General features: G+C 35.6%; 2 protein-coding genes across 3 annotated transcripts; both read left to right on the top strand.

The window, feature by feature from the left end:
- The first annotated feature begins 14464 nt into the window (after window positions 1-14464).
- LOC146906170 (uncharacterized) lies at window positions 14465-15112 on the top strand. Its single transcript, XM_085728755.1, has one exon. The coding sequence runs from the start codon at window positions 14465-14467 to the stop codon at window positions 15110-15112; it is 648 nt and encodes a 215-aa protein (XP_085584881.1).
- A 4302-nt stretch (window positions 15113-19414) lies between these two features.
- Window positions 19415-24013, top strand: LOC146906169 (uncharacterized). Of its 2 annotated transcripts, none has more exons than XM_085722750.1 (4): window positions 19415-19708; window positions 21174-21434; window positions 21699-22562; window positions 23234-24013. In XM_085722750.1, the coding sequence occupies exons 1-4, from the start codon at window positions 19462-19464 to the stop codon at window positions 23704-23706; spliced, it is 1845 nt and encodes a 614-aa protein (XP_085578876.1). In that variant the 5' UTR covers window positions 19415-19461; the 3' UTR covers window positions 23707-24013. The 2 variants fall into 2 exon arrangements, with proteins under 2 accessions (XP_085578876.1, XP_085578875.1); XM_085722749.1 differs by having other exon boundaries at window positions 19415-19873.
- The last annotated feature ends 369 nt before the right edge of the window (window positions 24014-24382 follow it).

Genomic DNA, 24382 nt, shown 5'->3' with positions numbered 1-24382 from the left:
TCCCTAGAATGATAAGACGCGAAGCTTGTTGTCTTCGCACATGATCAAGAGTGATGTAGCAAGTATGTTAAGTTGTGGTTTGATTAGTTAAATCTCTCCACCATGATTAAGAATGAACAAGCATGATTAAGTATGAACTTACCATTAATCGGACCGATCAAGGTTCCGAGGTAAACATGTATGCATGATTAGGTTTTTAAAGAAAACTTCGTAAATTAGCGCACGGGTCATTGACGTTGATGATTTCCTACTTTATAAATATATTAAATCTAGCCCCGGCCATTACTCTAAATTCATAGAACGGATTGATAACACTTACGTGTCATCAAACCTAGACTCTAATAAGTCTAGCCCGCTCTACGAATGTCGTAGCAAACCGATTCCTAGAAATCTCTTGTGAATTTCCAAAATGTCAACTTCAATCACCCATACGCGTAATTCTTTTTAAAATCCTTTAAACCTGATAGTTCAATTTCATAATGAGCCTTAGCAAGTTAATTAAGCAAAACATAGGTTTGAGCGATACGTCATAATTCCACATAATCCATGAACCTTGCAATTTCTCATAACTTTGCATCCCTTTAGCTTCTTACTTCATACCTCATACATAAGCATCGACGACTTTCCTTCTTAATGCCGAAACTTTTATACTCTTGATTTTGGCTTGTTCTTGACTCTTAATACATTAACCTCCAAAGCTACCTTAAACCGTATCGATTTCGTTGATTGTTGCCCATGTCTTTTCCTTTAAAAATCTTAGGGTATGATATGCATTCGTTACTTGATGTCATAAAAGATTTTCTTTGCATAAAAGTTTATTGTGTAGACATCTCACCAATAGTCATTGCAAACCATAGGAACGAAATGGTAGGTTTCATAAAAACGGAAAGTTTCGTCCCAGGCTTGCTATTGGTGAGCTTCTCCAACTCCATTTTTCAGAAACATTCTTTGCATGAAATTCTTATTCTCAAGTATCCAATGCACATTATTTGTTCCTACCATTGTGAAATATTTTATAACATATGCATGGCAATCCTCACCCTTTTTCGATACAGTTCTTGGCATGTCGGAAATCAATATCTTAATCCTGATAACATAAATCTTTCTCTTGAATCCTTAACTTTATTTACATATTGCTATTCCTGAGAACCTGCTGACTCCATCAACACATGTCGACTTCTCACTACCTTGTAACCTTGCTCAGACATTCCAGAATATCACAAACCTGTTCCAACAACAACTCTTACCGAATCTTCCGGTCATGATTATATATATACATATATCCAATTTCTTCATTTTCTGGTACATGAAGGATCACTAACATCTCACCCGACATTGTCGGAACGTCCCTTCTTAACATGCCTTACATTCCCGGAGGATTCACACTTGTACCTGATTAGTTCACCGGCCACCTTTTGGCACGATAAAACTTCTCCATCACATACTTCGTTTCTCCTGGGTCCTATTCAGCTCTCAGGCATCCATTCTAATCGTTGAATGCTAAATTGAGTTGATCAGGCTCAACTAACATCAACAACTAGAACATTTACCCGGAACCCAATGGTCCCACTTCCTATGTTGTAATTTAATGACCCAAGGCACAGTCTGAATCGACCTGCTTTGATACCAATTGTAACACCCATACCAGACGTATCTAGAAAGTCTAGCACGTGCGTTAATATTAGTACTGGATACATTAAAATATACAACATAAAATTTTACTAATGAATAATAATTACATCAAGTCACATTCGTATAAATCATAATACAATACAACTCATCCATACATAAAAATACATCCTTGATGTCCATATCGTCCCGCAGCTTTACGAACGAACCCTTGACGTAATATTTATCCGGCTCCGAACATGCATAACATCCTGCTTATCTGAAACAAATAAGGATTGGGATGAGACATAATGTCTCAGTGAGTTCCCCTAAATCCTAGGCTATAGGCAACCTCAAGGGGAAACCTACGGTCACCACGTGTCTACATTACAACCTGACGGTTGATTATACGTGTGTGGGGACTTGCATACTTAGACGGTAGTGCATACTAGAGCCGTCATAATCATAACTTAACTTGTTATAGGCTTCACTTCCTATACGTGTCATGGCGGTCGAGGGGGAGTCTAAAACCGCATTGCCAAGAATACACTCTATGTATGGCCTATACATAACATAATCATGGCACGATGCTAAACCGGACGATTAGGGGAAACCTAAGATCGTCATCGGTATCATGTTCTTTACTTACTCTAATCCATGCCTTGAACTTGTCATGTAGCATCTAATGCTCTTATTCTTAAACATAAACTTGCATGGGTTCACTCTTGCATAACCATGAACATAACATAATCGTAATCATATCATACATAAACGTATCTAAGTTCATTCAATTATGTTAGCGTTGAACAAACAATTATTATCTTGATTCATTTTACGGATAGTCCCGGGTGGAGTAACCCCGAGATCAATCCCATACATGACCGATGTACGTACATCGGACTCCCTCGGTGTCGTGCGGGTCCCTTGCGGCTTAAACCGTTCCCCTTAGGTCGAGAACCTCCCGTATCCCCCTGGCGTGGATAACAAGAGACACGAGCACCTACGTCTTGCTTATTTCAGTGACATGCGGGTCCCTTACGGCTTGAATCGTTCCCCTTAGACCGAGAACCTCTTGTATCCCCCTGATGTGGATAGCAAGAGACATGCCACCTACTTATTAGTCATAGTCTTGTCGTACGTATACATAAACATATTCATACTTGCTTGCTTATTACCTCGGACCCTTGAGTCGATCCGATTATCGTTAAATACATACTTGTTCATGCTTGTAAGTTCTTAATCATGGTGGAGTGATTAACTAATCAAACCACGACTTAACATCCTTACTATCTTAATCTTAACCATGTGCGAAGATAGCATACTTCGCGTCTTAACATTCTAGGGATCTTGCTAACTAGCTAGTTCTCGACAACTATGTCGAGGATCTAGTTTTTCCCTTGCTTAATGAATATTTTGCTACCCGATTCATAACATGATTTCTCTCGTATGCCATGCCTTACTAACATGCTTAATACTTGCCTCATATCATAAAAATCATGCTTTCATTGATAATCATTTAGGACCTTGGTTTGAGGGGTTTACATTCGTTAAAAGACACCATAGAGAAAACTGCGTCGCGAATCCCCACGCCTGCCTGAAGCGAGCAAAACAATGGGATTTCTCCCTGTCTTACTCGCCTAGGCGAGTAGATTTGCTGGGGAGGCGAGCAGCAGCTCGCAGCTGCGAGTTGGGGGCGAGAAAAACCCCCCATTCGCAGTTCTAGCTCGCCGTGGCGAGTAATAACTCGCTGTGGCGAGTCCACTTAAAAATGGTATTTTTGACCCAAAAACCTCAAACCAATTGTCTCTATGTGTTTTGGAACATATTTGATCATTGGAAACTTATAAAACATGCATATGGCAAGTATTAACATGTATAGCATGCATGACATAAAAAGGGGCAACTAGACTATTACATAAACCCTAGAATTTCATGTTATTCATACTAAACATACATGGCATAATCATAATCCCAAAGGGTAGGAAAACTAGCTATGGAACTCACCTAAACAAGTTCTTGAAGCATCACAAAGTTCCAAGCACAATCAAGCCAAAACCCTAGGTTTTGAACACATGCTTCCTTGACTTAGACCAATCCATCTTATTGCTCTTTCTTGCAACCCTAGCACCATAATTTCTTGATCTTTGAAGAAAACCTTGCTTGAATCCTCTTCCATCTTACCAAGAACCAAACCCTAGCTCTTGATTCCAACTTCTAATTATTTCCCTCTTAAATTCTTAACCAAGAAGAAACCTTGCCAATCTCAAAACCAAGTTCCAACCCTCACCCTCAAATAACATCTTCAAACCCTAACTTCATGAATCCTTTCTTAAGAGGAGAAGGAGAGATCAACAAAGAAAAAACCTCCCTTGACTTGAAAGATCATGAAGGATAATAACTTAGATTAAGCTTGCCATGGGGGGAAGAAATTTTAGAAAGATTTGATGGAGAGAAGAGAGGTTGGGCGTGAGAAAGAAGAGAGGAGGGAGAGCAAAAACCAAATCCAAAACCTAGAGAGAGAAAGGAAAGAAGAGAATGAGATATTTTGGGGGTAAATCCAAATAAATAACATTTCCACGTGAAAATATTTCCATGAACTTACTTTTCCATAATTTAATTCTTCTAACACGGTCAACGGGTAATATACCGATACTGTCAGGCGGGATATTACAACCACACACGTATAATTAACCGTCAGGTTGTAATGTAGACACGTGGTGACCGTAGGTTTCCCCTGAGGTTACCTATAGCCTAGGATTTAGGGGAACTCATTGAGACATTATGTCTCATCCCAATCCTTATTTGTTTCAGATAAGCAGGATGTTATGCAAGCTTGAAGTCGGATGGATGTTCAGCAAGTGTGCGTTCGTGTTGCTGCAAGATGCTTTGGATTTTTTAAGGATGAAATTATATATGTATGGTCGAGATGTTTATGTGATTTATGTACGAACGCAATTTGTTGTATAAATCTTCATTCGTATATAATTTATGTTGTAAATTTTAATGTATCTAGTACTAAAATAACGCACATGCTAGACTTTCTAGATACGTCTAGTATGGGTGTTACATTTGGTATCAGAGCAGGTCGATTCAGACCGTCATTAAATTACAACTAAGGAAGTGGGACCATTGGGTTCTGGGTAAATTTTCTAGTTGTTGTTGTTAGTTGAGCCTGATCAACTCAATTTAGCATTCAACGATTAGAATGGATGCCTGAGAGCTGAATAGGACCCAGGAGGAATGAAGTATGTGATGAAGAAGTTTGATCGTGCCAAAAGGTGGCCGGTGAACTACTTAAGTAGAAGTTTGAATCCTTCGGGAAGATAAGGTCATGTTAAGATGGAACGTTTCGACAATGTCGGGTAAGGTGTTAGTGATACTTCATGTACCCGTAAGTGAAGAAGTTGGATATATGTATCTACCCATGACCGAAAGTTTCGGTAAGAGTTGTTGTTGGAACGGGTTTATGATATTCTGGAATGTCAATACAAGGTTACAAGATAACGAGAAGTCGACATATGTTGACGGAGTCAGCGGGCTCTCAGGAATAGTATTATACATGAATGAAGTTAAGGACTTAAGAGAAAGTTTTATGTTATCAGGATTAAGGCATTGATTTCCGATGTGCCAAGAATTGTATCGAAAAAGGTTGATGTTTCCGTGCATATGTTATAAAAATATTTCACGATGATAGGAGTGAATGATGTGTATTGTATACTTGAGAATAAGAATTTCATGCAAAGAATGTTTTCTGAAAATATAGTTGGAGAAGCTCACCAATAGCAAGCTTGGGACGAAACTTTCCGTTTTTATTAAATCTACCAGTTCGTTCCTATGGTTTGCAATGACTATTGGTGAGATGTCCTTACAATAATCTTTTATGTGATGAAAATCTTTTATGACATCAAGTAACGAATGCATATCATATCCTAAGATTTTCAAGGAAAAAGGCATAGGTAACAATCAATGAAATCGATATGGTTTAAGGTAGCTTTGGAAGTTAATGTGTTAAGAGTCAAGAACGAGCCAAAATCAAGAGTACAGAAGTTCCGGCGTTTAGAAGGAAAGTCACAGATGTTTATGTATGAAGTATGAATCAAGAAGTTAAAGCGGTGCAAAGTTATGAGAAATCACAAGGTTCACGGAGTATGTGGAATTATGACGTATCGCTTGTATCTATGTTTTGCCTAATTAACTTGCTAAGGCTCATTATGAAGTTGAACTATAAGGTTTAAAGGATTTTGAAAAGATTTACACGTATGGGTGATTGAGGTTGATATTTAAAAAAAAATCACGAGATTTTCTAAGAACCGGTTTGCTTCGACACTCGTAGAGCGGGCTAGACTTATTAGAGTCTAGGTTTGATAGCACGTATGTGTTATCAACTCGTTCTATAATTTTAGAGCAACGGCCGGGACCAAAACTCAATATATTTATAAAGTAGTAAAATCATCAACGTCAATGACCCTTGCGCTTGTTTACGAAGTTTTCTTTAAAAGGAAAATCAACGAGCAAGCATTGGTATGATTAAGCAAAATATAGTGTGCGAAGGTACCAGGCTAGATGTTCAAGGAAGATATGTTCAGGTGCTAGATGAGTTGTTAAAGGAATTCGAGTCAAGTTCAAGTATGTTATGTATACCTCAGTAGGTGAATCCAACCAACAGAAGTGTAAGGTTGTGACGTTGGTTGCAACATGGACGATCTTGAGAATATTTCGGGAAGTAAGTATCCAAGTGATAAGCATGAATTGAAGTTTCAATTGCTCTAATGGATTAGAGTATTAGTTTAAGCCAACAGGTGGGAATCAGAGTAGCGCCATGGAAGCTAATCGTTAATCACGAAACATGGAATTCTTAGTATGAAAGAATGTTCGGTTGGTAACACAAGTTTAACAAGAATGTATCATAAGACAAGCGAGGAGTTCTCGATGTGATAAGTAAGGATGGATGCATGGAAGATGATAATGGGAAGTATGTAAGATTCAGACAGTTACTCCTGTGACTCAAGTAAAGAATTAAAGCATCAAGAATGATGACTGGGTTCTGGAAAGGTATTAACACTCAAGCGATAACCGAATAAGATGATGTGGAGGATCAAGTTAATGTTAAGAGGTCCAAGGATTTCCTATGGATATGTAAGCGGTATGGCAAGTATGTATATCGGTTAAACAAGGGAAGAATTTATCTTCGAAGTTAAGCATGTTATCATGAGAGAGAAGCAACTTTGATTGATGTGTAAAGAAATTTATACTCATGTGTACAATACTTGTTGAGTGAAAACGATACTTGTTAAGGCATGTTAAGTCATGATTTTATAACTTTTAAAGCTAAGATTGGTATTATGGAACTTGGGAACGATGTTTTTATTTAACTCATGAAATTATACATTTTCGAAACTGATGAGATACGTTTTAAGCAAACTCACTTAAGACGTACAAACTTCAGGACCAACTTGTTGTGGACAAGTTTGGGGCGAGTTGTTAAAACTTTTTCAAAAATATAGAAACTCGTCCGGTGGTTCTGTGGTACCGTTACAAATTCAGTTTGGTAAATGATAAAATCTTTTTTTTTAGTCATGTATTTATTCGTTCCAAGAACCCGAATACCAAAGCTTAAAAAAAAAAACACGTATCGTTATCATTTAACAAGAGGCGGCACTTGAAAGTATGCACATGTTATGGAAACGACAATGTTCGTATGAAGCCAATATCCTATAAGATACACGAAAATGTGTTAAGAATGTTTGACGTATGTGCAAGTAGTTTTGCTAGAGAGTTTCAAGAGCATGTGAACCACAGGTTATCAGATTGACAAATGAAGTGGCAAATTTGATTACACTCTTCTATGTCAAGATTTATGAGTTACCCACTAGTTCGGGTGTGATAAGATGCAATAAGATTGCAATGAGATCGAAAGATTTCTTAAGACTCGTAAGAGATTCGTGGAATCATCTATATGAGTAATGTATGTAAGAGGCTTAATTTGCAAAGTGCAGTAAGAAAGATCATGTATGCATGAAAAGATGTTTTATGTTAAGCGGGTAAGATACAATCCAAAATAATAAGTCTATGTTTAACATAAATGTCCCAAATCATGATGTGAAGTGATAACTCTAATTTTTGAGTGATATTAAGATCAAGAAAACTATATGCTTACGTATGTGAATCAAGAAACAAGACGAGACACAAGCAACGATGAACTTCTTGAGAATCGGTGTTTCAAATATGTATGGCTCAGGCCATAGATGGTAAGTTTTTTTCATGAGGATTGGTATTCGATCTCTAAATTTCGAGGACGAAATTTTTTTTAAGGGGGGTAGGATGTAATATCCCGCCTGTCAGTATCGGTATATTACCCGTTGACCGTGTCAGATGAATTTAATTCATGAAAAGTAAGTTAATGGAAATATTTTATGAGATGTCAGCTTTTTACGGGAAAAGTATCAGAGTTGTTTTAAACACGCTTGAGGCAAGGGCAAATTGGTAATTTCACGAAAAAGGGATATTTAAGCAAGTTGGGGCCAAAATATCTCATTTTCCCTTTGTGTTTCTCTCTCTAGGTTTTGGCATAAGCTTTCTCTTCCTTCTCTCTTCTTCCATCGATTTCTTTTCTCTCTTCCCACCTCACAAATTTATCAAATCTTCTTCCCTCAAGGCAAGGCTTTGATCTATGTTTCTCCAAGATCATAGAGATGTATGCAAGCTAGAGTTTTGTTGGAATCTCTTCTTTCCTCTCATCCCTCACGCCACTCTCTCTTTCTCTCTTCACCAATCTTTCATGACATTCCATCCTCACATGGTAAGTTCCAAACTTGTTCCTTTGTGGACAATTAAGAATAAGGAAGTGTGTATTGTGTTTGATTCTTCTATTTTCTCCTTTTGAAGAAGTGAATGGAAAACTAGGGTTTGATGTATGGGGAAGCTGGATTCTAAATTGGTACAAGGAATGGTCTCTACATGATCAAGGTAATAATATTAAGTTTGAATGGATTGATATTTTTATCCTTCCTCACAAAGAATTCCTCTTGATGTTAAGGTTTGATTATGTGTTTTGAGGGTGTTGTTAGGAGCATGGTTTGGAGCTTGATAAGGAGTCTTGGTTTGCAAGAATAGGATGACAAGTTTGAATGGTATGGGTTAAGAGTGCAAGAGAATCAAGTTAGGGCTTTAATGCTTGGACGCTTGTTAATGCTTCAAGATTTTGCTAGGTGAGTTCCATAGATAGAATTCTCACCCTTTGGGATTATGATTATGTTATGTATGTATATTATGAATAATAAGAAATTCTAGGGTTTAAGTGTTAGTCTAGTTGCCCCTTTTTATGCCATGCATGCTATACATGTTAATACTTTCCATATGCATGTTTTACAAGTTTCATTTGATCAATTATGTTCCAAAATACTTAGAGACACTTGGTTTGAGGTTTTTGGGTCAAAAATACCATTTTTAAGTGTTCTGGACTGTCCTAACTCGCCACGGCGAGTTATTACTCGCCACGGTGAGCTAGAACTCTGAAAGGGGGGTCCTTCTCGCCCCCAACTCGCCACGGCGAGCTACCACTTGCCTCCCCAGCAAATCTACTCGCCTAGGTGAGTAAGACTGTGAGAAACCTCACTGTTTTGCTTGCTTTAGGCAGGCATGGGGATTCGCGACGCGGTTTTCTCTGTGGTGTCTTTTTACGAAAGTAAACCCCTCAAGGGACCCCTCAAGGGATCCGCACGACACTGAGGGAGTCTGATGTACGTACATCGGTCATGTATGGGATTGATCTCGGGGTTGCTCCACCTGGGACTATCCGTAAAATGAACCAAGATAAATATTGTTTGTTCAACGCTAACCTAATGAATGAACTTAGATACGTTTATGCCAGATATGATTATGTTATGTTTATGCAAGAATTATTACATGTATGATCAAGTTAAGAGCATTAGATGCTAAGACAAGTACAAGTTATGTATAGAGCAAGTTATGAACATGATACCGATGACGACCTTAGGTTTCCCCTAATCGTCCGGTATAGAATCGTGCCATGATTATGTTATGTTTAGGCCTTGATACGTAGAGTGTATTCTTGGCAATGCGGTTCTAGATTCCCCCTCGACCGCCATGACACGTATAGGAAGTGAAGCCTATAACAAGTGAGATAAGCCTATGACGGGTCTAGCATGCACTACCGTCTAGGAAACATGACCACACACGTATAATCAACCGTCAGGTTGTAATGTAGACACGTGGTGACCGTAGGTGTCCCCTGAGGTTACCTATAGCCTAGGATTTAGGGGAACTCACTGAGACATTATGTCTCATCCCAATCCTTATTTGTTTCAGATAAGCAGGATGTTATGCAAGCTTGAAGTCGGATGGATGTTCAGCAAGTGTGCGTTCGTGTTGCTGCAAGATGCTTTGGATTTTTTAAGGATGAAATTATATATGTATGGTCGAGATGTTTATGTGATTTATGTATGAACGCAATTTGTTGTATAAATCTTCATTCGTATGTAATTTATGTTGTAAATTTTAATGTATCCAGTACTAAAATAACGCACATGCTAGACTTTCTAGATACGTCTAGTATGGGTGTTACAACATCTATACAATACAAATTTAAATTGGTCAGAAACAAAAAGGATGAATCTGTGAACAAATTCATAGCATCTATGTTAATAGCATAAAACAGCAAAGTATCTATGCCTACAAATATGACTAATATGACTATATTCAAGTCCCCAAAATACTCATGTCTCCAGATCTGCAACGTTGACGACGCCAAAGTCATTGTCATTGATCGGATCTGCACTTGCTCAAATCTAATCTTTCAACCTGAATCAAATAAACACCGCACTAAGACGAGAAATAAAAAACATACCGCACAAAGACGGGAAATCAAAACAAATAGAATCGTTCAGAGACGACGAAATCACAAAAACAAACGAAAGAAAACAGAAAATATGTGAAATCGCTTATTCAAATAGAATATAAGGGAAAACAACTTGGAGGGTGATTTTTGGGTCAAAATTGACCCTAAATCATACCTCTAACAAGAAAAAAAAAAAGAAAGAAAGGGGTGACGTTTGAGAAGGAGAGAAGAGAGGGGAATTATTGATTTAATGTTTAACATGAACTCCGTTGTTGACTTTTATTTTATTTCTATCTGATTAGTTTGTTACTTTTTTTTTTTGAGTAATAAGATTAGTTTGTGACTTATCCGGTGATAGCATGGTGTTCAAATCTTCTTCCAAAAAAAAAGTATGGTGTTCTATACTTATTTAAATACAAAAAAAATCATAAATCAATAACAAAATTTTAAAAAATGCACAAAATTGAATCAGATTTTAGATTCTTTTTTTGTCACAACCGAACAAAAACAGATTATACGGCTTAAATAATTTTATTTTTTTATAAGCAAGGAGAGAGAGGATAGGCATCAAGAGGCAACATCGACATCTCAACTAGGTTGGCATCCAAGAAACCTCCATCATATGCCGCCAAACTCTAATGGAATATTTATTTATTTATACGGCTTAAATATTTATATATTAGTATCAAATATTCTGTTAATCTATTTTTTAAAAAGGAATACGGTGTTATCTATTATTCATTGATTTTTTTTATATTTTTTATAATACTTTTTTTTACAAGATTTTTTTATAATTATTAGTCTAATTTAATACATCTTTTTATCCTCTTAACTATTTTGAACATAATTGATCATTAATATTCAATAATACTAATGTTTAATAATTGTATATTATATTATATTTTACATCAAACATATAAATTTATTGTGATTATTTTATAATATCAATGTTGATATAATTTATTTAGAATTGTAATTTGTATAACCAAAAATCAATTCAAATTAAACATTAAATCAAGTTGAATGGCGTTTTTTTAGAGTCATCCAAACCAAGTCGTGTTAAAAAAAAAAGTTTTTGGCATATATCCAAACCAAATTGCACCGTGGAAACGGCTAAATCAAACTCCCTCCGTCCTAAATTATACGTCATTTTGGAAAAAGTATTTGTCCTAAACTATTAATCGTTTTACAATGTCAATGAAATATTAATGTTACTTTTCATATTATACTCATAACTATTATGACTCCCTTTTTTCAATTATTTAATTTATTTTTTCCATAATATTTATTAAAGTCAATTTTGTAAAAAAACTCATAATATCTTTTTTATATTTAAAATTAATTACATTTCCTAATATGTGTGAAATAGCTAAAACCTATTATAATTTGAGACGGAAAGAATCGTATTTTTCTAATGTAAATCAAGAAAATGGTGATTAAATTCATGATCAATAAAAAAAATTTCGTCTAGTGTTTTTTCGTTGTTGTTGAGAGGCTGTCCTAGTGTATAAATGTTTCCCATTATATTTTTATTAATATTCATGAGAAATGATATTTTGACAACCACTTTTTGACAACTTTTGGACAAATTTCTCTCTAATACTCACATGATGTTGTTATCCCCTCTCTTCCTTTTTCTCTCTCCATTGTTTTTGACCAATAAGAAGTGAGAAAAAAAAGGTTGTCAACAAAGTTGTCATCAAATGGATGTCAAAATATCATTACTCAATATTAATGTATAGAGGCCCACTGAATCCAACAATTTCATTATCATATAAGTATGTGATTACTCTAGTTAGTTTTCTTCATCTAACCATCATCTTTATGTTCACGTGTTAAAGTGTGTTCACTTTTTTATTTTTAAGAAGTGTGTTCACTTTTCTGCATCAATATCATGCAAATATTGTTCATAACCGGTAAATGATTTGTGCATTCCTACGGATTGCGAAACATTGTAGCAATTATAAGAAAAATAATTATATCTATGTTAATTTAAGGGTTAATTATGTTTCTAGTCCCTATAAAATAGCGACCTTGTAAGTTTAGTCCCTACTTAATTTTAATAGCATTTTTAGTCCCTATAAAAAAAAATTTACTTATAATTTTAGTCCCTGCTAAAACAAAGTTTGATTAATTATCCTTAAACTCTTAAATTTTTGAACGATTTTTTTGAGACAAGATTAGAACACTATGAAAGGTTCGTTTACTAAAATTTAGAATTTTCTGACATGAAATGAATTAAATATGAATTTTTTAAAACGACAAAAGTTAAAGATAAAAAGTAATAAAATCTGGATGTAGAAATCAAATTTTGCAATAATTTTTTGCGGACGAACTTTTAGTAATGTTCTAAACATGTCTACAAAAAATTGTTCAAAAATTTAAGAGTTTAAGCATAAATTAAACAAATTTGAATTGAGTAGGGACTAATACTCAGTGCAGAAAAACAAAATTAGGGACTAAAAATGCTATTAAAATTAAGTAGGGACTAAACTTACAAGGTCGCTATTTTATAGGGACTAGAAACATAATTAACCCTTAATTTAATTATATATTTTTTTTATTTTGACCATGTTAGACACAACTCATTGCTTTTTGGACAGGATAAGTTATAAGACATAGTCGGGTTTTGTACACCCCTACAGATAGATAAAAAACTGATTGATAGCTTATAGCTGATGACTCATAATTTATAGTTTATAGTTGATGACTCATGATTTATAACTAATAACCGATAATTTACAGCTGATAAATTAATTGAAGTGTTCAATAAAAGAGAAATGTTGAATATACCAACAAAAAAACTCAAGAAGAATTCACGACAGCAAAATTGCACTGGATGTATTTTTTCTTAATTCCATGAATGCCCTCCCTTGTATTGTGGGGCCCTCCCTTGTATTGTGGCAGGAGCAAAATTATATGATTGCAATGCTGTCGTGATTCCGTCGGGATAATATGCCTCGTGATGTATAGCAAAGCTGTTAATAAAATTAGTAGCTCAACATATAAAATATAAAATGACATTTTTTTTTATGATGACATGATAGTCCAACCTATAAAGATTCCTTGACAAATTCCATTTTTTATTTTCAAAATTTGTTTGTCTTTGTTTTGACCCAAGAACAACATACTTTTTTTTTATCGTTACATAAAAATAAGTTCTTTCTATTGATCATGCAAATACAAGTGCAGACCGATATATAAACTATAAACTATAAGTTTTTTTTAAATGATATTCATTCATTCAAATTGATAAAATGTATCGGATGCAATAAAATAAACATTGCAAAAATCGTAAAAGGTGAATCTGCAAACAAACTTACATTACCCAAATTAATAGCATATATCAGCACGTGAAGAAAATGAGGAAGAAACAAAGCAAAAACCCTAACTTGGCGCGCAAGCTATATTTACATTTGTATACAATTTCATTTGCATTTGTGTTACATTTAGTTAGTTAGACAGTTATGCTGAGCTGGCTGATGTAAAGTGTATATATAGAATCCTCTTGTACATTCTGAAGCTAATGAATCATAATACACTTTTTCTCCAATTGGAGCTTTTCTTTTCTCTTTCATGGAAGTTATTTCAGCTTTGATGGTATCAGAGCGAGTTCAAGCTTGCTCTGCTTCCGCCATTGAAATTTGTTGAATCTCTGTTTTTCGATTTCGTGTTTTCTAGTACTAAATCACGAATTCATCAACTCTTTCTCTTCATCTTGATTTCGTTATCTTCGTTTACGAATCAAATCCTCTGTTTTCTTCTTGATTTCGTTGTCTTCGTCTACGAATCAAATTCTCTTGTTCTTGTTCTTATTGAATCTAGTTTTCTTTTGCGGATTCAAATTTCAATTTTCGATTTAGTTCAATCATGGTGAGAAACAACAATAATCAAGATCAAGGTCTTGATCCCTATTTCGTTCATCCTTCAGAAAACTCCACAACTGTGAGTGTTACGCCATAGTTAAATGGTGATAATTACCATTCTTGGTCCATGAAGATGAGGAGAGCATTAGCAATGAAGAACAAATACAGGTTTGTTGATGGTTCTATACCAATTCCTGATGTAGATGATTTGAATCGGTTAGCTTGGGAAAGGTGCAATAATTTGGTTCATACTTGGATTATCAATTCTATTGCACCTTCACTTGCTCAAAGTGTTGTGTTCATAGAGAATGTTATAGATATGTGGAATGATCTCAAAGACAGATTTATGAGAGGAGATCGCATTAGAGTTGCTCAGTTGTATCAAGAAATTACTAATCTGAAGCAAGGTAATAACAAAATTACTGAGTATTTCACTGAATTGAGAGGTTTATGGGAGAAGTTAGATCACTATAAACCTATGCCTCATTGCACTTGTCCCATGCCTTGTACTTGCCTAGCTATGAGAAATGCAAAGGCATTTAGAGCAGAAGATAGAGTCATACAATTTTTGATTGGATTGAATGAAGAATATCAAGGAGTGGCTTCTCAGGTTTTGCTAATGGATCATATGCCACCCATAAATAGAGTTTTCTCTATGATCATGCAACAAGAGAGAAAGTTGCAGTATGGTGTTGTTAATGTTGCTAATACACCTTTGGAGGAAACTTCTGGTTTAGTTAATGTTGTGAATGCGCAGAAACCATTTGGAAGAGGAAGATGAGGTAACTCTGGTCAAGGAAGAGGTAGAGGAAATGGAAATGGTAGGTTTTGTACTTTCTGTGAAAGGACTAACCACACAGTTGACACATGTTATAAAAAGCATGGATATCCACCAAACTAGGGAAGAGGAGGTGGACACTCTTATGCAAACATGGTGGATGAAGAGGATTCAGAAAACAAGATGAATATTGGATCCTCAAGCAAGAATGAAGATAATACAGGCATTACTCTTACAAAAGATCTGTATCAGAACTTGATGAGTCTTTTGGAAAAGAATAATCTTGAAGGAAAATGCTCAGCAAATGTGATAAAAGGTAGCAGTTCCTTCTCACACATTGGAGGTAATATCTCTCTTGCTCATTGTAGTAGTAAGAATAGTGATAATGGATGGATTGTAGATATATGAGCAACACATCATACTTGTCATGACTTAGTTTGGTTTACCAATTGCATTGAAATTGAACCTGTTAGTGTGACCCTGCCTAATGGAAGTGTCATAGAGACTAAATGCAGAGGTCAAGTACAGTTATCTAAAGAATTGATCATAGAAAATGTACTATATCTGCCACAATTTGCTGTGAACCTTATTTCTGTATCAAAGTTGATTGAAGAGCAAGATTGCATATTGCAATTTGAAGCTAATATGTGCATAATACAGGAAAGGAAGGGTTTGAGGAAGATTGGTTCAGCTGAAGAGAGGCATGGACTGTATTACTTGAAAGTTGATGATAGAAAACATGAAGCTTTAATTTCAAGTGTCTCAGGTTTAGAAGAACCTTCCCAGAAGAATGTTCCTGCTGGAGTATTATGGCATCTTAGACTTGGACATTTGTCTCAAGATAGAATGATTTGCATGAATAAAGTGTATAGCTATATAACTGTTAGTCCACATACTGCATGTGATGTATGTCAGATGTGTAGACAGAAGATTTTACCCTTCCCTTTAAGTAATAAAAATGCAAAATCACCTTTTGATTTGGTGCATTTTGACATTTGGGGTCCTTTTAGTACTGCTTCTGTACATGGTTACAAGTACTTTTTGACTATTTTAGATGATTGTACCAGACATATCTGGGTTGTTATGATGAGAAATAAATCTGAAACTTCTCAAAGACTCAAGATTTTCATTTCTATGGTTGAAAGACAATTTGAAAGAAAAGTTAAAGTGGTAAGGAGTGACAATGGACCTGAGTTTTCCTTACAACAATTTTATGATGAAAAAGGTATAGTACATCAGAAAAGTTGTGTTTACACTCCACAACAAAATGGTAGAGTGGAGAGAAGACATCAACGCATATTGAATGTGAGCAGGGCACCTATGTATCAGTCAAAATTACCAAAGAAATTTTGGTCATATGCAGTCTTGCATGCTGTCTATTTGATAAACAGAATCCCCACTAAGATCTTAAACAATAAGTCTTCATATGAGGTGTTATATAATGAAGTTCCTGATCTTAGTTCTTTAAAAGTTTTTGGATGTTTGAGTTATGCATCTACCCTACCTGTCAATAGACATAAGTTTGATTCTAGAGCTAAGAAATGTGCTTTCTTAGGCTATAAGACAGGAATTAAGGGCTTTGTTCTTACAGATATTCACACTTCTGAGATATTGATATCTAGAAATGTGAAATTTTTTGATATTCATCAAGCATTATTTCTGTCCCTGCTACACAGATTTATGTTCCTGAAAAACTAGTAGAGCATCAGGAATCTCCTACTGATTCTACTCATGATCACATAGTTACTTCTAGTAAGCATCACTTTGAAGACATTGAACCAGAAGACAATGATGAAGATGAATCAGGGAACAATGTATATGTTCCTATTTTACCTACTAGAAAGTTTAGTAGAAGTTCACAAGCACCTGCACATCTAGCAGATTATGATTGCAACTCTATCACTTGTCATTACCCTATGGACAAGTTTCTCAATTATTCAGCTCTTTCTCCAAAGTGTCAGGCCTATGCTGTTTCTCTGAACACTGAAGTTGAACCTAGAGGTTTTCATGCAGCATCTCAAGACTTTAGGTGGATGACAGCAATGCAAGCTGAGATAAAGGCATTAAATGCAAACAATACATGGAAATTTGTGGATCTTCCTCCTAATGCTATCCCAATTGGAAGTAAATGGGTGTATAAGATTAAAAGATATGCAGATGGCACTATTGAAAGGTTTAAAGCAAGGCTGGTGGCGCAGGGTTTTACACAAATAGAAGGGCTAGATTACTTTGAGACATTCTCCCCAGTTGCAAAATTATCTACTGTCAGAGTTTTATTAGCCCTTGCATCTATACATGGCTGGTATTTACATCAGCTTGATGTAAATAACGCCTTTTTACATGGAGACCTTCATGAAGCAGTGTACATAAAGGTGCCTCAAGGAGTTCAATCCCCTAAACCTGGTCAAGTTTGTAAACTAATGAAGTCTTTGTATGGTTTAAAGCAAGCTAGTCGCCAGTGGTTTGAAAAACTCACTCAATTCTTGTATGCTCATGGTTTTATTCAAGCGCACTCTGATCACACACTATTTACTAAAACTTCAGCAACCTCATTCACTGTGATTTTGGTCTATGTAGATGATATCATATTGGCTGGCACTTGTTTGAAGGAATTTGATGCACTGAAGCAAGCTCTTGACAAGACTTTCCGCATCAAAAACTTAGGGGAACTCAAGTATTTTTTAGGTCTTGAAGTGGCACGTTCAGCAAGAGGCATTTCTCTATGCCAAAGAAAATATTGCCTGGAGTTACTTGAAGATGCAGGCTTGACTGGATGCAAACCAGTTAGTACCCGACTTGATCCTTCTTTACGTTTATCTCAAGATGGTGGTGCTCTCTATGCAGATGTTACTGGATACAGGCATTTGGTTGGAAGATTGCTATATCTTACCACTACACGTCCTGACATTGCCTTTGCAGCTCAGCAGTTGAGTCAATTCATGGCTTCACCTTCTGAGACACACTACAAAGCTGCTTTAAGAGTGCTGAAGTATCTCAAGTGTTCCCCACGTAGAGGTTTGTTCTTTCCTGCATCATCTGACTTGCAACTCTTTGGATTCAGTGATGCAGACTGGGGGGGTTGTATAGACACCAGAAAGTCTATCTCAGGATTTTGTTTCTTCATTGGTCATTCTCTGGTTTCCTGGAAATCAAAGAAACAATCAATTGTGTCATGCTCTTCAGCAGAAGTAGAATATAGGGCATTAGCTTCTGCAACCAGAGAACTCCAATGGACGTGCTTTCTCCTTCATGACTTGAAACAAGCACCTTCTCGTTTACCTGTGCTTTATTGTGACAACCAGAGTGCTCTACATATATCTGCAAACGCTGTTTTTCATGAACGAACCAAACACTTGGACATTGATTGTCATTTGGTATGTGAGAAAATTCAGGCTGGTGTGATGCGTTTGCTTCCAGTTACCTCTCACAATCAAACAGCAGATACTTTTACCAAGGCAGCAGGACCTAGACAATTTCATGCTTGTATGCTCAAGCTTGGGATGGTAGATATCTACCAACCTCCAGCTTGCGAGGGGGTATCAGCACGTGAAGAAAATGAGGAAGAAACAAAGCAAAAACCCTAACTTGGCGCGCAAGCTACATTTACATTTGTATACAATTTCATTTGCATTTGTGTTACATTTAGTTAGTTAGACAGTTATGCTGAGCTGGCTGATGTAAAGTGTATATATAGAATGCTCTTGTACATTCTGAAGCTAATGAATCATAATACACTTTTTCTCCAATTGGAGCTTTTCTTTTCTCTTTCATGGAAGTTATTTCAGCTTTGAACATATAACAACAAAATACCTACAAACAATATGATAAAATCTAAATCACCAGAATACACATGTCTCCCGTAAGCTAGCTTTTGAGTCCTTAACAAATAGACAATTTTTTTAGCAAAAAAAGGGGAGGGATTAAACTTTTTGGTACTGAATTTTTTGGATGGTAATAAAAAGGGTGGGAGTAAATTATTACAATTCATTTCTAGACCCCACCTATTCTTAATCATCACAATAATAAAGAACTTTTCCTCCATTCTTCCGTAAAAAAACAAAAACTTTTCTTCCCATTCTAAACCTTTTCCCATGCAACCATACTATTCATGTTCCTAACATTTTGTTACCACACACAATTTCCCCTCAAAAAACAATACCACATTATCTGAACACAGTTTTATTGACTTCACGTGACATGTTTCCTTTGCTTATTCACAATCACACACACATGCCATACACTAAGATTTCCTCACCTCAACAAAACCTTGTATATATCATCCACATTCCACAACCTACCAACATTAATAACTATTTCATCACATTTTCCATTCTTATCTAACAAAAGTTAACATGTCTTCTCTCATATTCCTACTGTTCATATTTGTTTCTCAATCTCTTTCCCTTAACACTGAACTTGACACTCTCATGCTCATCAAAGACTCTTTAGACCCAGAAAACCATGTGTTACTCTCATGGAACAATCATTCTGACCCTTGTAGTGGAACTTTTGAAGGTGTAGCTTGTAATGAACAAGGTCTTGTTACTAATATATCTCTTCAAGGAAAAGGTTTATCTGGTGAAATACCTTCAGTGATTGGTAAACTTAAGAGTTTAACTGGTCTTTACCTTCATTTTAATGCTCTTAATGGTATTTTGCCTAAGGAAATTGCTGGTTTAACTCAGCTTAGTGACTTGTATCTTAATGTTAATAATCTCTCTGGTTTTATCCCTCATGAGATTGGTAACATGTCTAATCTTCAAGGTTGGTTTCTGATTTTATATATATTTTTTTTTGCTTTTTTAATATATTTATTATCTTTGAAGTTCTTATTTGTTAGCTTATGTGTGATAATTAATCATTATTTTTTGGTGAAAATTAATTAATTAATTAGAATTGGGTACTTTTTTTCTTTTGCTACATTTGGCCATGAGTATTTTTGGTGATTCAACAATCACATGTTATCATGTTTGTTCATTTTCAGTACTTTTGGTGAATCTTCACTTGTCTCTTTGTCTCTGTCTTCTTTTTGTATTTATTGATTTTTTTTTTCTTCATATAAGTTAATCTCATGACCTTACATTTACTTGTTTTCTTTCCTATTTCTGTATTATTCTGTAATAATTTATTTTAATTTATTCTGTCATATTGAACACTTTAGTTAGGTAATGAAAGGGTTGCAGGAGGGAAATACAAGAGAGGATTGATTGTATAAAACATACAAAGCCCTATTAAACTGCATATGCTTCACAACACAGCTCTGTGTGTTGTTGTTCTGTGAATAGTAATTCTGGATTCGGAACCCATTTGAGTTGGTCTAGTGGTGTTAACAAGAGACAGGTCTAGGTTCAATTTCCCTGGTGCCAATTTCGGGGGGCTAAGTTCATACATAGCTATGTTTTAGCTTTAAATGGGGCCCCGCAATGGACTGTGGGATTGGACCCATGAATTAGTCGGTGTCCTTGGTCGGATGCTAAGTTTTTCAAAAAAAAAAAAAAAAAAACTTTGTATTTGGAGAATTCATGCACTTAGGCATGCTTATTTACAAAAAGAAAATATTTTTTTTCTTCTGTTAATTATAAATTGCTATAAGTAGAAAAACTCATGTAGTAGATGTTTGTGCTAATGAGAACGTTGAAGGACATCTAGGGAGAATGCATCTTCAGAAACAATGAAGTCATAGTTTTGGATTTTCAAAATAACTTATGTAGTTGAATTTGTATTAGTTGGATCTATATTCTTAGCTATCATATTTATCTGCTGAAGTGAAAACCAAAACAGAAAACATGAAAAGTAAAGGCGTACTTTCTGCAGCTGTGTATCTCAGGTCCTCCGATCAAGATCGTATCATGTTTTAACTCAATATTTTGTATCTGATTGATTGAGTTGAAACACGATCAAAAGATCCACAACTGCATAAAATTTAGATAATAGAAATTGGAATCAGAAGACTCTTGTCTTCTCTATTGAAAGTTGTAACACTTCAGTGTTGCATTTATTACTGTTCAATTAGTTTTTCAAAATAGTTGAAGATATTCTAACCTGTTAAGAGCTTATATTACAGTTTTGCAGCTTTGTCATAACGAGCTTAACGGAAGTATACCTACCGAGCTTGGAAAATTAAAGAGGCTAAGCGTTCTTGCGCTCCAATATAATCACTTAAGTGGCGCAATTCCTGCAAGCTTGGGTGAGTTGGAGACACTTGAAAGATTGGATCTCAGCTTCAATACCCTTTTGGGTCCAATTCCAGTAACATTGGCTAATGCACCTAAACTAGAGACTCTTGATATAAGAAACAATTCACTCTCTGGCAGCGTCCCTACAGGTAATCCATAGTTATAAATAACACAGACACATCAGACATGATACTAACACTGGCACGTAGACACAATATTAATTTATGAAATAGAAATGATGAAATGTAACCACATATGTCGGTGTCAAACATTGATATGTGTCCAACACAAGACACATTTTAGAGTCGTGTTACATGTAAGGATTTAAGGTTTATTTAGTTTACCACATTGATTTTTTGTAGAAAACTTTGATTTGTGTTAATCAATTTTGTCTACTTTATGTAACAATGCAGATCTGAAAAGACTAAAAGAAGGGTTCCAATATTTTAACAATCATGGTTTATGTGGCACTGGATTTGCACACTTAGATTCTTGTCAAATAGTTAGCAATTCAGACCCAGTTAGACCTGAGCCATATGACCCAAGTAATATTTCCACAGTTGAATTTCCGACAACACCTGAACCAACGTCTAAAAACTGTGGGAATTCTGGTTGTAGAAGGCGGTCAGATTCTTCGACGATTGGTTTGGTTTTTGCGGTGATTGGTGTTGTTAGTGTGTCTGCTGTAACAGGACTTTTTCTGATCTTACGTCACCGTCGTCTGAAACAGAAAATTGGAAACACCGTTGAAATTTCAGATAATCGGCTTAGTACCGACAAGATCAAGGAAGTATACAGGAAAAAGGCCTCTCCGCTAATAAATTTGGAGTACTCAAGTGGATGGGATCCATTATCCAAAGATCTTGGTGGTTATTCGCAAGAATTTCTCCAGAGCTTTATGTTTAATCTCGAAGAAGTAGACCGCGCGACTCAGTGCTTCTCAGAGATGAATTTATTGGCGAAGAATAATATTTCAGCTAACTATAGAGGAATCTTGCGAGATGGATCTATTGTGGTTATAAAGTGCATTGCCAAAACAAGCTGCAAATCTGACGAAACTGAATTCTTGAATGGTTTGAAGATATTAACTTCGTTAAAGCACGAAAATCTCGTTCGTTTGAGAGGCTTTTGCTGTTCGAAAAGCCGCGGAGAATGTTTTCTGGTTTATGATTTTGTCTCAAATGGGAGTTTGTCAATGTATCTTGACGTTCAGAGAGAAAGTGCTGAGGTGCTTGAATGGTCTACTAGAGTGTCCATAATTCATGGCATTGCCAAAGGTAATATTTGATTATTTTCTATGCATCCTCTCTTGAAAAATTCTTGATCAAAGATTTTAAATTGTTTTGAGAGTGGAGAGTAATATCATATAAATCACTGATGCAAACCGGACACAACAATGACATGTAGACACCTTCAATAATTTGAGAAAACAGGTGTCATTAAATGTAATCACATGTGTCGGTATCGTGTTAATGTCAAACACCAGATACACTTTTAAATTGAAGTGTCGGTGATACTTAGGTAAGATCTCATTCTTGTTGATACACTTACCTGAGTTCACTCAATTGTGATGCCTTAGATATGTGTTTGTTAAATAAAATGGCCCTTTCTAAGGACATATTAGTCATAGCCTGAACTTAACTTACACAACTGTAACTTGTAAATTTACCCTAAATTTCCTACAAAATCTATTGGAACCTGACCTGTCTAGAATTTGGGTCAGGCCAAACTCAACACTAGCAATATCGTCTTGTAAGGTGAGGGATGCCTCCCACATATAAACTAAATTTCAAACCTTATCTCATCAAATGTAAGAAACTGCTTCCAAACTTAAATCAGTGTGAACAGATTATGACTAAAATTTCTATTCCTTAAAATTGGAAAACAACAATATAAAGAATGGCATGTGAAGAAGAAGTAACATATTATGTGATTGTGTCTTGTTCAGGTATTTCTTATCTGCATGGAAAGAAAGGAAGGAAGCATTCTCTAGTTCATCAGAGTATATCGGCTGAAAAAGTACTTCTCGATTCTCAATACAAATCCTTGCTTGCAGATTCAGGATTGCACAAACTCCTTGCAGATGATGTTGTTTTCTCCACCCTCAAAGCTAGTGCTGCTATGGGGTACCTGGCACCAGAATACACAACAACCGGTCGTTTCACCGAAAAGAGTGACGTGTATGCTTTTGGGGTGATTGTTTTCCAGATTCTCACTGGAAAACACGATATCACTCAGTTAAGTCGCCAATGTGTAGAAAGTGGTAGTTTGAAAGATATTATTGACGAGAACCTTGACGGGAAGTTCTTAGAATCAGAGGCAGAGAAATTGGCTAGACTCGCTTTGGTTTGCACCGATGAATCTCCTAATCTCCGGCCAACTATGGAGAATGTAATCCTTGAACTGAGTCATAAATGGTAAGCACTTCTTGACAAGAAGAATGATATTTTACTTTGCCTTTGGTTATAAAATAGTATGTTTTCCTAGAGTCAATTATGTTTCAAATTGTTTTGTATTAATATATAGTTGAGAACATGTAGTGTTGAGGGAAATCTAGTATGTACAGAAGGAAGGTTTCATTCCAATTTTAGAATGGGAGATGATAACTATTATTATATTATAAATATTTTATTTTCTATTGTATGAGGCTTTTTGGTGGATAGGAAGTGGTGTGTATCAATGTGTATAGTTGAATCTTCAATAATAAATGTATTTTATGGAGTTAGAACATGGATTACAAAACACAAATGATTTAAAGTTGCTGGTGGTCACGTTCGAGTCGAACAAGTACTTTCGAAAACCAATCAGTCAAGCCTTCCTTTTTTCCCAATCACATGCTTTGAGATCCCCGTTGTCAGTTGGACAAATTATAGAGTAAGGAATTGATTGACATTGCTCATCCAACTCCGCTTTAATACTCGATTTTTACCGGAAGTAAGCTTTCAGTAGAGTATTTTATCTGAAAATACACTACCTTCAATAGGGTATTTTATCAATTTTGAGCAAACAAGGGGAGAAGAACAATCGGTGACGGAAAAAGAGAACTTAGCCGCACAATTGATAAAGCGATCTTTTAAAATGGTCCGATGTATACATC

The sequence above is a fragment of the Medicago sativa genome, chromosome 7 (genome assembly GCF_051527215.1).
Source record: "Medicago sativa cultivar Bolivia chromosome 7, Bolivia_mono, whole genome shotgun sequence".
NCBI lineage: Eukaryota > Viridiplantae > Streptophyta > Magnoliopsida > Fabales > Fabaceae > Medicago > Medicago sativa.
This window is presented reverse-complemented; position numbering and strand designations above follow the sequence as displayed.